The sequence below is a fragment of the Bombina bombina genome, chromosome 4 (assembly GCF_027579735.1).
Source record: "Bombina bombina isolate aBomBom1 chromosome 4, aBomBom1.pri, whole genome shotgun sequence".
Lineage (NCBI taxonomy): Eukaryota > Metazoa > Chordata > Amphibia > Anura > Bombinatoridae > Bombina > Bombina bombina.
Genome location: NC_069502.1, coordinates 257,085,876 through 257,098,035, shown reverse-complemented (window position 1 = coordinate 257,098,035; position 12,160 = coordinate 257,085,876). Strand labels below are relative to the sequence as shown.

General features: G+C 38.1%; 1 protein-coding gene across 1 annotated transcript in view; it reads right to left on the bottom strand.

Annotated features, from left to right (window-relative positions):
- Positions 1-482: 482 nt before the first annotated feature.
- Positions 483-12,160, bottom strand: part of KIF1A (kinesin family member 1A) — a 200,416-nt gene continuing 188,738 nt past the window's right edge. Inside the window, 4 exon segments of the mRNA XM_053711551.1 lie at positions 483-5,916; positions 6,475-6,593; positions 6,847-7,039; positions 7,834-7,971. Coding sequence (XP_053567526.1) covers positions 5,874-5,916; positions 6,475-6,593; positions 6,847-7,039; positions 7,834-7,971 — 493 coding nt within the window. The 3' untranslated portion in view covers positions 483-5,873.

Genomic DNA, 12,160 nt, shown 5'->3' with positions numbered 1-12,160 from the left:
CTTCCAACAGTCACGATAAACCTTATATCACTCGCGCATAACTGTTAGCGCACCACTTGTAATCTGGCCTGAAATCTATTTTTAATTCCCGGTTGTAACACTGTAGAATGTAGAAATACTTATGCAAGGTACTATAAATATGCCATACTCTAGTTCAGACATCCTCAAATTTGGCCCTCCAGAGGTTTTTGGAACTACATTTCCCATGATGCTCAGCCAGCATATCAGCTGGCTGAGCATCATGGGAAATCTAGTTCCAAAACCTCTGGAGGGCCAAGTTTGAGGATGTCTGCTCTAGTTGGTAATAGAAAGATTTTTAGGTAAAAACTCAATGTTTATACAGTATAGACAGTAAGCAAACTTTTAATCGGACAATGCAAACAAGCTAGCTATTTACAATGTAATGCATGTCATAATTACAGATTTAGATATTTAACTTTTAAAAACATAAATAAGAAAAAAAGACATAAATCACAAGCACATTTTTATTTTCATAACTGCCATATTTATTAATTGATTCATTTTTCCTGACCACAGAGCCCCTTATCAGAACATTAACCATTTTCCTGTCAGTGTGGCCAGATTTGCAATGCAATATTTTGCTGGCTGCTCTTAGGAAGGAAGGGTTAACATATTAAGGAGCCCCAAACTGCACAACCCCACGCCCCAAACACTCAGAAGAATTACACATCACATTTACAAGACAGACAGCACTGGGCCAGTGCCAAGGGTCATATAGTGAATTGGGCCATATGGTAAGGAAGATATGTGATTGGAGAAGAGATTGCTCTAACTTTAGAGGTATTTGGGTATTTTATACAAATACATAATTAAAAGGTTTGTTTATTTCAATATCACCAAGCCTTTTGAAAAGAAAAAAAAACATTTTTAGTTGGGCCTCTGAACCCAGTTATTTCAATGAGCAACAGTACTTTCAAAGAACAATTAGATTAAAACAATGAGGCACTCAGCAGTTATTTTACAGCTTTTTTTTAATTCTATTGTAGCAACAATGCAACTTCAATTATTTTACCAACAGATTATTCCATTAATTGAAAATACATAAAATTTCAAATAAGGTTAAATAATTCTGTATGACCCTCATGCATTTTACGTGAAATGGAAAAGTGACAGATTGATACAAGGCCATACAATTTTACAGTTGTATAACATATGCATGTTTCCCACAATCCTCTTTTTTAAATCTAAGCCTATTGCACTCTGCACATAGTGGACTATAGCATCGACATATCCTGAAGGTATATTTTATACCACATGTATCTACTCAAGAGGTAAGTATTGACAGGAATATGAGTGCCAACTAAAGTATCATCTGTGAGTTGTACTATTTGCTAAGTCATTTGATAAGCAAATTCCTTACCATTATTACTGTATAAGATAAAAAGGAGAACCATCACTTCCCCCTCACAACACCTGTTGGTCCTGCAAATATTTAAATTATTTTGCTTTTTTATCTTGTGACTCACTCATTCTATCTCTTGAACAGCTTACATTTTTTTTAACTACTTATAAGCATCATCTTCCCCAAATAATAAATTTCTATATGCTAGGGCTGCACAACTCTAATATACCCTGTACTATGTTAATATACTTTGCATTAGGTCTGTTTGCTATTTCTATCTAACACTGCACCTTGTGCACATTCCCAATGCTGATCTAGGAGCCTACACACTCACTGATTGGTGCAACTTCCCTGTCAATCAATATCATGCACAATAGTGTACCAATCAGTGGCTAAGTATGGTTTGGGATCAGTACACAAATATGTACAAGTTTAATAAAGGCTAAAGCAGACTTTTTTATGCACTTATTTGACAAAGTGGGTTAAATAGTATTCTAGCGCTCTACAGCCCCAGCATATTACTTTACATTTATGCCCCTTTAAGTGTGTCAGAAGGGAAGCTTGTAGCTCTGTAAGCCTTGATTAATGTGTTAGATTCATATACATATATACAGACATAAATTGTTCTACACTTAGACACAGTGCCAAATATTTAACATTTCATTCATTAAAATCACATCATAATAACAAGACACAAAGAACATAAATTATTTCATCTCTACTGCTAATATTTGATAATTAAAAAAACATAGTTAAATAAATATTAATTTATGATACATTAATACATGAAAGGCAGAACAACCTGTTTACCATGTTGTGGTCCTGTTTTAAGGGTCTGCAACACATTGAAAACATCTATATCCTTATCGATTTTTTCTTAGAAATATAAAATAACCCATCCACATTTTATGGGACCATTGCACCCTTCCCTAGGACTGAGAAGCAACTTCACTGTGTATCAAACAGATTTAGGACAATGTAAGTTTGACTAAATGACCATCATAGCTGTCAGTGTCTTTAAGGTGGTAGCTTATGTGCACATACTGTATAAATAATCTCATTTTTTGTGGAAATGCAATTTCACTGTACTCGGCCTGGCTAAGAAATACATACATAACATTACTGTACCCTCTGAAAGTGGCACCAAATTAGATAGTGTCTTAGTGCCATGGAAATCTGTCATTTCTAAATGGAAATAGAAGCATTTGTGTACCGTAACACAAAAGCCTATGTAAGACCACAAAATAAATGTTTTCATTGCTATTATATTACAGCAGGGAGTGATGAATTTTGGTCTAGGCCAACTAGGTATGTTCCTAGGGCAGCAGTATTAGGGAGGTGTAGATCTATGGAATTATGACTTTCTACTCCTGTGCTCTCAGTTGTAAGAAATATATAAGGCAAATATGAGTTAAAATGGTTGTGGAGGGGTGTTCAGGGTGCAGCAGATTTCCCTATGCCTAGGGCAGCATAACATTTAAATACACCTATAACAGCATGACTTCACAGAAAAAAGGAAGTGGGGCCTAACTTTACTAATTGTTCTACCTTTAACTAAATTTAGCCCCCCTTGCCTGGCTGCTAAGAAAGCATGTAACAGGTGCATTAATATTATTTCTGATTCTTGATTTTTAAATAAATCTGTCAAGGTCTGTATTATAGTGTTTAATTTTGGGAATAGCCCCATGTTATAACGGCTTAATTGTCACCATAAAATCAATTTTATTCTATAACTTGAAAAGTGGATTATATGATGTATTATTAGTGCATAATTTCCACCAAGGTCATTGGAAATTTGAGAGGAAATATACTACTATAAAGATGCAAAATAAAGAAACATATTCATTACTTAGGTTTAATTTCATGAAGTACAGATCTATGATAAAAGGTACAATGTATTAGTTTAAATTACTTCTAGAAAGTAATGCATTACACCCCCCCCCCCTGTTTTTTACAACAGGTTATAACAAAAATCACCATTATTATACAGTTTTTGTTGTAAAATCTAGATGTTACATTGTCAACTGGATTGTAATCTAGCTCAGTGTGTCTAGGCCACGTATAAACAAATGTGTCATGATTTCAAGAATTTACACTCACTTGAATATACATTAATATGCAAGAATTGTGAGTTAAATATTGTGGGGGGGTTTTAATGGTATATCAGATGTTTTTTTTTTTAGTGTTTTGTGGTTGTGCAGTTCCTGTGAATCTTTCTTCATATGTTTAACTGGCAATTGTCTTCATGTGCTAGTAAAAGGGCATGACAGGTCTGTCTCAGGGAATACAGTGTGCTCTGCAGGTTTGCTGGCCTCAGACACCCCAATGACCCTGTGTATGGTGTGATGGGATCTCAGATAATCTGAGGTTGACTGACCATGAGATTAGGTCTGAGGTACTATCACTACATCACTTCAGGTCCCCAGTGTATGAGTCAGACCAGTTCATGCCCCATTCCCTTTAAAACAACCATGAAAAAAGAGTCCATTCAGACACAGAACTCCCTTGGTAACCAAAAAAGGTGCAACACATTTTGTGGCAGTCCACTGTCAACAAACAGTGAAATATGAAATCGACTTCATGACCTGTCACTATTTACTTCTAAAATGTCTTGTGCCTAATTTCTTTCTCAATGTATTTTTTAATCCTATTACATTATTCTATTGTTTCCTTTGATGAAAGGAACCATGTTTATGGTACATAAAACCTTTTTTAAATGAAAGCATTCTTCCATAGTACGTGCTCTAATTGGGATTCAGTTATGCAGTTTTAGCATATTTTACAAATATTTTATCAAAATAGGATAAGAATTAGATTTAGTTGTAAGGAATTTTGAAAATGCTTTCCTAAATAGATTTTTTTAGGGTTACTACGATTGATTTTAGAAATTGAGTGTACAGACAGTACAATAGCACTGCATGACTGTGCTTAGAGGCACGTTAAAACAGACCCTAATTTAATGATATTATGTACAGAACTTAGGTATGCTATGACTTGTGGAAGCTTAGTTTTGTTTAAAGGGTCTGCAAGACACCGCTTTATGATGCATTTGTAAAGTGCATAAGGAGGCAAAATTCCCACTTCAACTGTGGTGCTCTGTATTTTTTTCTTTGGTTTATTGGTGCACACATTCTCTTTGGGTTGCATCATTGTTTTGGAGTACAACAACCAGAGTCCTATAATACATATGTCAAGCTGGAGTCTTTCAATTTCCTTTATGACTGAAAATGTTTTAAGTAGTAATAGCTACAAACAGCAACAAAGTAACATTAAGGAAAGTGGCTAGCGGGTGATATTACTTTTTTCCCTAATCATTTTGTATTGGTCAACTAATTATTCTATTGGTGCTTCTCAGCCAAAATTACTTTGTAGTGGCTCCATGACTCTAGCACTAAACACCACAACTCAAAAACTCAACATATCAACACAGAGTACACAAAAGAAATAAACATGCTGTAATTCAATATTACCTGTTGGCTCACTAACTACCCAGTGCCTGTTTTAATATCTATAAATCAATACAAGATGTGTCACGTATGTCCTTCATGAGTTTAATGTGTTGATACTTGTGTTTTTCTGTTTGATTTTTTGTTCTGAACGAATTTTTGTGTATAAACTGGATTTAAAGGGTTCAAACAATAGATCACAAGTGCTTTTAATCATATTAGTAGCATTATTTGTCTCATGGATGATTTTAAACTTAAATTATGCATTGATCTTCTAGCTTTGTGACAGGTTTTGTGTGTCATCTCACCTGAGTGAGTTTATGTATCTTTACCCCAACTGAACTCTTATGAGCTCCAAAATATGAGTGCGTTCAGACATGGTAAAAGTAGAGCTTGACTTAAATCACAACAAAGTGAGAATGTACAAGGGAGTGTGCAAATATGTTACAAAGATAAGTGCACTATATGTATACAGCAGAGGATTTTATATGAGTACACTGAGCTGCTTTCTATGCCTATTACTCCTTAACATCTTTCTAATCCAGTCCTACAAATATCACTTTCAAAACCCCTACACCACTATAGAGCAGATTTGCAGAGCGTGGTAATACTGGTCTGCCCCATCAGCCTAACATCACTGATCCTTTTTTTTATAATTGTTGAACTTTCCTCCCTTTAGATACCTGGGGAACAATGTTGAGCCTTCAATAAAAACAAAAGTTGCACATAATATCCTTTGCCATCTTGTACCAGCTCATTTTACCCATAAAGATACAGTAGACAATTGCCCTATTAACCTCCTCTATATTAAGTGTGATGGAAGGAGAAGTAGAAAGAAAAACAAAAGAAGACTTTCTTAGAGTAGAGCAAGAGAGCAGCATGTTGAGATTCCCTATAGAGAAAGAGTGTGGGAGATCTTCACACAGTTGGAGTGCAAGGAAGGAAGCCCACGCCGAGAGACAGAGATGAGCACAAAGGAGTGGGGCAGTTCTTGTGTGCAGATTTGTGAGGTGAATCAAGGCTATGAAGGGTTGATGAGAAAGGGGGAGAGTGCAGTGATTCCATTAAATTCTCATTTGAGCAGTTCTGCGGCGAGATAGTTTAGACCTAAGATACAAGCAAAGAAACAGAGAAAAAGAAAGAGAAAAAGGTCATACACTAAACCAAATGGATCTTCAGTCTCACAGAGCCCAGAGAATATGACTTTAATGATGTTTAACATATCACTGACATTATATAACTGTAAATATTATAACTTTTCCCTGGTTACAGTCATAAATGAAAAGGCCAAACGTTTTTCTACAGCTCCCCATCCCATACGAATTTGTGATCAGTGGCTACATTATTTGACTACAGTCATATTTGTTATCCCTGGAGCTATCCTGCCTAATAGTTATATAGAATGTGCAAAAGAGATTTTATTAAAAAATAAGTAAATAAAGCTGCCCTTGTATGTCCAGAGATTTTGTCCTGAGATGTTGAGTGTTGCCCACTCCCTTGTGTCCAGTCATTACAAGGGTGTATTATTAATTTTGTTCCATGTGACATAGCCCCAAGACACATTCATTCCCATCACTGCTATTATACAGTTTTGTCCTCTTATCCTATGAATCTTATACTGTGCTGTACCACTCATCCCCAGCAGAGTGTGTCTCACAGTCTCACCGAATTGAGCCTGCCAGTAATGGGTTGAAGGCATACAGCCAGTCGTGCATGTCCTTGTCATTGCTGGCTTGCAATAGAATGCCACGGTGCTGCGTGCACACTGCAAATGTGTTGGGAGTCTGTAAAAGATAGAAATAAGTTTGTTTAATAGTAAATTATATATATATATATATATATATATATATATATATATATATATATATATATATATATATACCACAAACATCAAAGGCAATCTATAAATTTACATTTATTTTTCACATCACATCAATGCAAATTTCTAAACAATTAATAGTTTAATCCAAAACATAGATGCAGCAACCATACATTTTTTAGTTCTCTATCTATATTGTTTAAGGGCAACAGTCTTACCTTCAGCATAGCCTGCTGATCCTCACTGTACTCCACCTGGGCTTGGGAAAGGTTGAGAATGGCCCTCTCCACTGGGTCACGGTCGTTATTATAAATGTAAACATATGGACGTCGGACCACAACGTACCTCTTCACCCAGCCTCCTGTATGTGGCTCCAGGAAATGTAGATATCCCTTCTTAGACACTATAGGGCTGCATAAAATTGTGCAGATTTAAAGGAAGATAAAAAAGGATCAACATAATATCTGAAACTTTCAAAAATGACAGTGAAATCAGAAAATTCCTTCTGCTCTTTCTGCTAATTCCAACTTGTCTTAATAAAAAAACTGTTACTGGGAAACATACATTTACTTGATATTTTTTTTATTCCAGTGCACTTTATCATGTCTTGTTACATTATCCATTTAAAAAAAAAAAAAAAAATACTTAGTATTTTCCAGTCTTCAAGCTTTTTATTTACCAAAGAGTGGGTATTAGGTAAGCCAATCATATGTCCGCTCTTGTAAAATTCTTTATGGCGAGTGATATGGCATATGATTGACTTACTGCTCTTCAGTTCCTTGATAAATTTATGACTGGGGACTGACAGCAGTGACTATACTACTGCTATTCTTTTAATCACATCATTGAATATGAAATAAACCATTTCATTTTATAGTGCCTATGATTCTTTTGAATTAATTTAAATCTTTTTCTTTTTTCTTTAGTTCCATAACAAAGTGTTTACTCTTATACCAATATATATTTGTAGCCAGTGGTAACTGGGTGACCAATATTTTAAAATTGATATGGTCAGATATATTCTGCGAGTAGAGTAGGGTTTGTGTTTCTATGTTCTAAATAACTGCCTTTTCCTGACGGCCTGGACATGCCATAAATGCAGCACTTTTATTATTCCTTTGTCCTAGAATTATCCAAGTTAATGGTGTGCAGAGCCAGTCTACTCCCCCATGCTTGTGTAACCCATTTAACCTATTCTCAATTACCTGACCCGGATCTCCTGTATGTCTGGAACAAACAAGTTGAGGGGGCTCTTCGCTGCACTGGTGGGAGACTTCTGTACCTCTCCTGCTGGGCTCAGGAGGTCTCGCTCTGGACTGAAAGCACGAGACAGAGGCTGCGGACTTGTTGTGGAAGGAAGAGAGAATGGCAAGGTGAGAAAGGCATAACAATGATAATGAGCTTTTGAACATGTTATTTATACACTTATGGACCTGTAATTTTTTTGTTTGTTGTAACTTGCTACAAATGCACTAAAATTAAAATAATAATTTGAAATGTGATGCATGGAAAAAAGCAAGAGAGTCGAAATTTGTTGGATAAACTATAATTAACTAATATTTCATTTAGCTCCTCTATAAGATAAAAAAAAATAAAGATTTACAATTTTATTTCAATGGAAATTGTATTTCTCAACTAACCTCATTCTAATTGTTCTGAAATGATAACACATAAGTAGTAGGTAGAGCGCAAACTTTATGTCTTATGACCGTATTCCACTGAAAGCTTGTTTTTTCCCCATACAGTAGAACAAGTTAAATATCTAAATAAGGATTCCTGATAAGTTTAACAAGTAGCTAATTGAATAGAAACAAGACCCAGTGAAAATTACTTCTGTGAATTCTCTGATGTCACTTGTAAAAATATATCTGTGGTATGCAAATTATCTTTCATTATACCTGCTCCATTCAGTGTTCAGTCTCTGCATTTCTGGCATGTCTCTTACATATTAATTTGATTACCTCCCACTGTGTCAGCTTAACTTTGGCCATCTATTATCTGTGTGTCCCCCATTTCCATTGCTATGACCTGGAGTTTTACCATCAACAGCTGTTCTTTTACTTTTCTATTATTCTGCAAATAATTATGTAGACTCATTTTACATGCACATATATGTAAACTTAAGATCATCTATGGGGAATCATTGCAGGGTTCAATCCAGACAAGAGATTTTGTATATGAGTGAGCATCTTTTCAGAGAAAGCAAAAATGATGATAAAAAACATAATTTATGCTTACCTGATAAATTTATTTCTCTTGTAGAGTATCCAGTCCACGGATCATCCATTACTTGTGGGATATTCTCCTTCCCAACAGGAAGTTGCAAGAGGATCACCCACAGCAGAGCTGCTATATAGCTCCTCCCCTCACTGCCATATCCAGTCATTCAACCGAAACAAGACGAGAAAGGAGAAACCATAGGGTGCAGTGGTGACTGTAGTTTAATTAAAATTTAGACCTGCCTTAAAAGGACAGGGCGGGCCGTGGACTGGATACACTACAAGAGAAATAAATTTATCAGGTAAGCATAAATTATGTTTTCTCTTGTTAAGTGTATCCAGTCCACGGATCATCCATTACTTGTGGGATACCAATACCAAAGCTAAAGTACACGGATGATGGGAGGGACAAGGCAGGAACTTAAACGGAAGGAACCACTGCCTGTAGAACCTTTCTCCCAAAAACAGCCTCCGAAGAAGCAAAAGTGTAAAATTTGTAAAATTTTGAAAAGGTGTGAAGCGAAGACCAAATCGCAGCCTTGCAAATCTGTTCAACAGAGGCATCATTTTTAAAGGCCCAGGTGGAAGCCACAGCTCTAGTAGAATGAGCTGTAATCCTTTCAGGGGGCTGCTGTCACGCAGTCTCATAGGCTAAGCGTATTATGCTCCGAAGCCAAAAGGAGAGAGAGGTTGCCGAAGCTTTTTGACCTCTCCTCTGTCCAGAGTAAACGACAAACAGGGCAGATGTTTGATGAAAATCTTTAGTAGCCTGTAAGTAAAACTTCAAGGCACGGACTACGTCCAGATTATGCGAAAGACGTTCCTTCTTTGAAGAAGGATTAGGACACAATTATGGAACAACAATCTCTTGATTGATATTCCTGTTAGAAACCACCTTAGTTAAAACCCAGGTTTGGTACGCAGAACTACCTTGTCTGAATGAAAAATCAGATAAGGAGAATCACAATGTAAGGCAGATAACTCAGAGACTCTTCGAGCCGAGGAAATAGCCATCAAAAACAGAACTTTCCAAGATAAAAGTTTAATATCAATGGAATGAAGGGGTTGAAACGGAACTCCCTGAAGAACTTTAAGAACCAAGTTTAAGCTCCACGGGGGAGCAACAGTTTTAAACACAGGCTTAATCCTAACCAAAGCCTGACAAAATGCCTGGACGTCTGGAACTTCTGCCAGACACTTGTGCAAAAGAATAGACAGAGCAGAGATCTGTCCTTTTAAAGAACTAGCTGATAAGCCTTTGTACAAACCCTCTTGGAGAAAGGACAATATCCTAGGAATCCTAACCTTACTCCATGAGTAACTCTTGGATTCACACCAATAAAGATATTTACGCCATATCTTACGGTAGATTTTCCTGGTGACAGGCTTCCGAGCCTGTATTAAGGTATCAATGACTGAATCGGAGAAGCCACGCCTTGATAGAATCAAGCGTTCAATCTCCATGCAGTCAGTCTCAGAGAAATTAGATTTGGATGATTGAAAGGACCTTGTATTAGAAGGTCCTGCCTCAGAGGCAGAGTCCATGGTGGAAGAGATGACATGTCCACTAGGTCTGCATACCAGGTCCTGCGTGGCCACGCAGGCGCTATCAGAATCACCGATGCTCTCTCCTGTTTGATTCTGGCAATCAGTCGAGGGAGCAGAGGAAATGGTGGAAACACATAGGCCAGGTTGAAGAACCAAGGAGCTGCTAGAGCATCTATCAGCGTTGCTCCCGGGTCCCTGGACCTGGATCCGTAACAAGGAAGCTTGGCGTTCTGGCGAGATGCCATGAGATCCAGTTCTGGTTTGCCCCAACGATGGACCAGTTGAGCAAACACCTCCGGATGGAGTTCCCACTCCCCCGGATGAAAGGTCTGACGACTTAGAAAATCCGCCTCCCAGTTCTCTACGCCTGGGATGTGGATCCCTGGCTGGTGGCAAGAGTGAGACTCTGCCCAGCGAATTATCTTTGAGACTTCTAACATCGCTAGGGAACTCCTGTTTCCCCCTTGATGGTTGATGTAAGCCACAGTCGTGATGTTGTCCGACTGAAATCTGATGAACCTCAGTGTTGCTAACTGAGGCCAAGCTAGAAGAGCATTGAATATTGCTCTTAACTCCAGAATATTTATTGGGAGGAGTTTCTCCTCCTGAGTCCATGATCCCTGAGCCTTCAGGGAGTTCCAGACTGCGCCCCAACCTAGAAGGCTGGCATCTGTTGTTACAATCGTCCAATCTGGCCTGCGAAAGGTCATAACCTTGGACAGATGGACCCGAGAAAGCCACCAGAGAAGAGAATCTCTGGTCTTTTGATCCAGATTTAGTAGAGGGGACAAATCTGAGTAATCCCCATTCCACTGACTTAGCATGCATAATTGCAGCGGTCTGAGATGCAGGAGCGCAAATGGCACTATGTCCATTGCCGCTACCATTAAGCCGGTTACTTCCATGCACTGAGCCACTGACGGGCGTGGAATGGAATGAAGGACACGGCAAGCATTTAGAAGTTTTGATAACCTGGACTCCATCAGGTAAATTTTCATCTCTACAGAATCTATAAGAGTCCCTAGGAAGGAGACTCTTGTGAGTGGTGATAGAGAACTCTTTTCCACGTTCACTTTCCACCCATGCGACCTCAGAAATGCCAGAACTATCTCTGTATGAGACTTGGCAATTTGAAAGCTTGACGCCTGTATCAGGATGTCGTCTAGATACAAAGCCACCGCTATGCCTTGCGGTCTTAGAACCGCCAGAAGTGAGCCCAGAACCTTTGTAAAAATTCTCGGGGCAGTGGCCAACCCGAAGGGAAGAGCTACAAATTGGTAATGCCTGTCTAGAAAGGCAAACCTTAGGAACCGATGATGATCTTTGTGAATCGGTATGTGAAGGTAGGCATCCTTTAAGTCCACTGTGGTCATGTACTGACCCTCTTGGATCATGGGTAGGATGGTCCGAATAGTTTCCATTTTGAATGATGGAACTCTGAGGAATTTGTTTAAGATCTTTAGATCCAAGATTGGTCTGAAGGTTCCCTCTTTCTTGGGAACCACAAACAGATTTGAATAAAATCCCTGTCCCTGTTCCGTCCGCGGAACTGGATGGATCACTCCCATTACTAGGAGGTCTTGCACACAGCTAGGAATACCTCTTTCTTTATCTGGTTTGCTGATAACCTTGAAAGATGAAATCTCCCTTGTGGAGGAGAAGCTTTGAAGTCCAGAAGATATCCCTGAGATATGATCTCCAACGCCCAGGGATCCTGAACATCTCTTGCCCACGCCTGGGCGAAGAGAGAAAGTCTGCCCCCCAC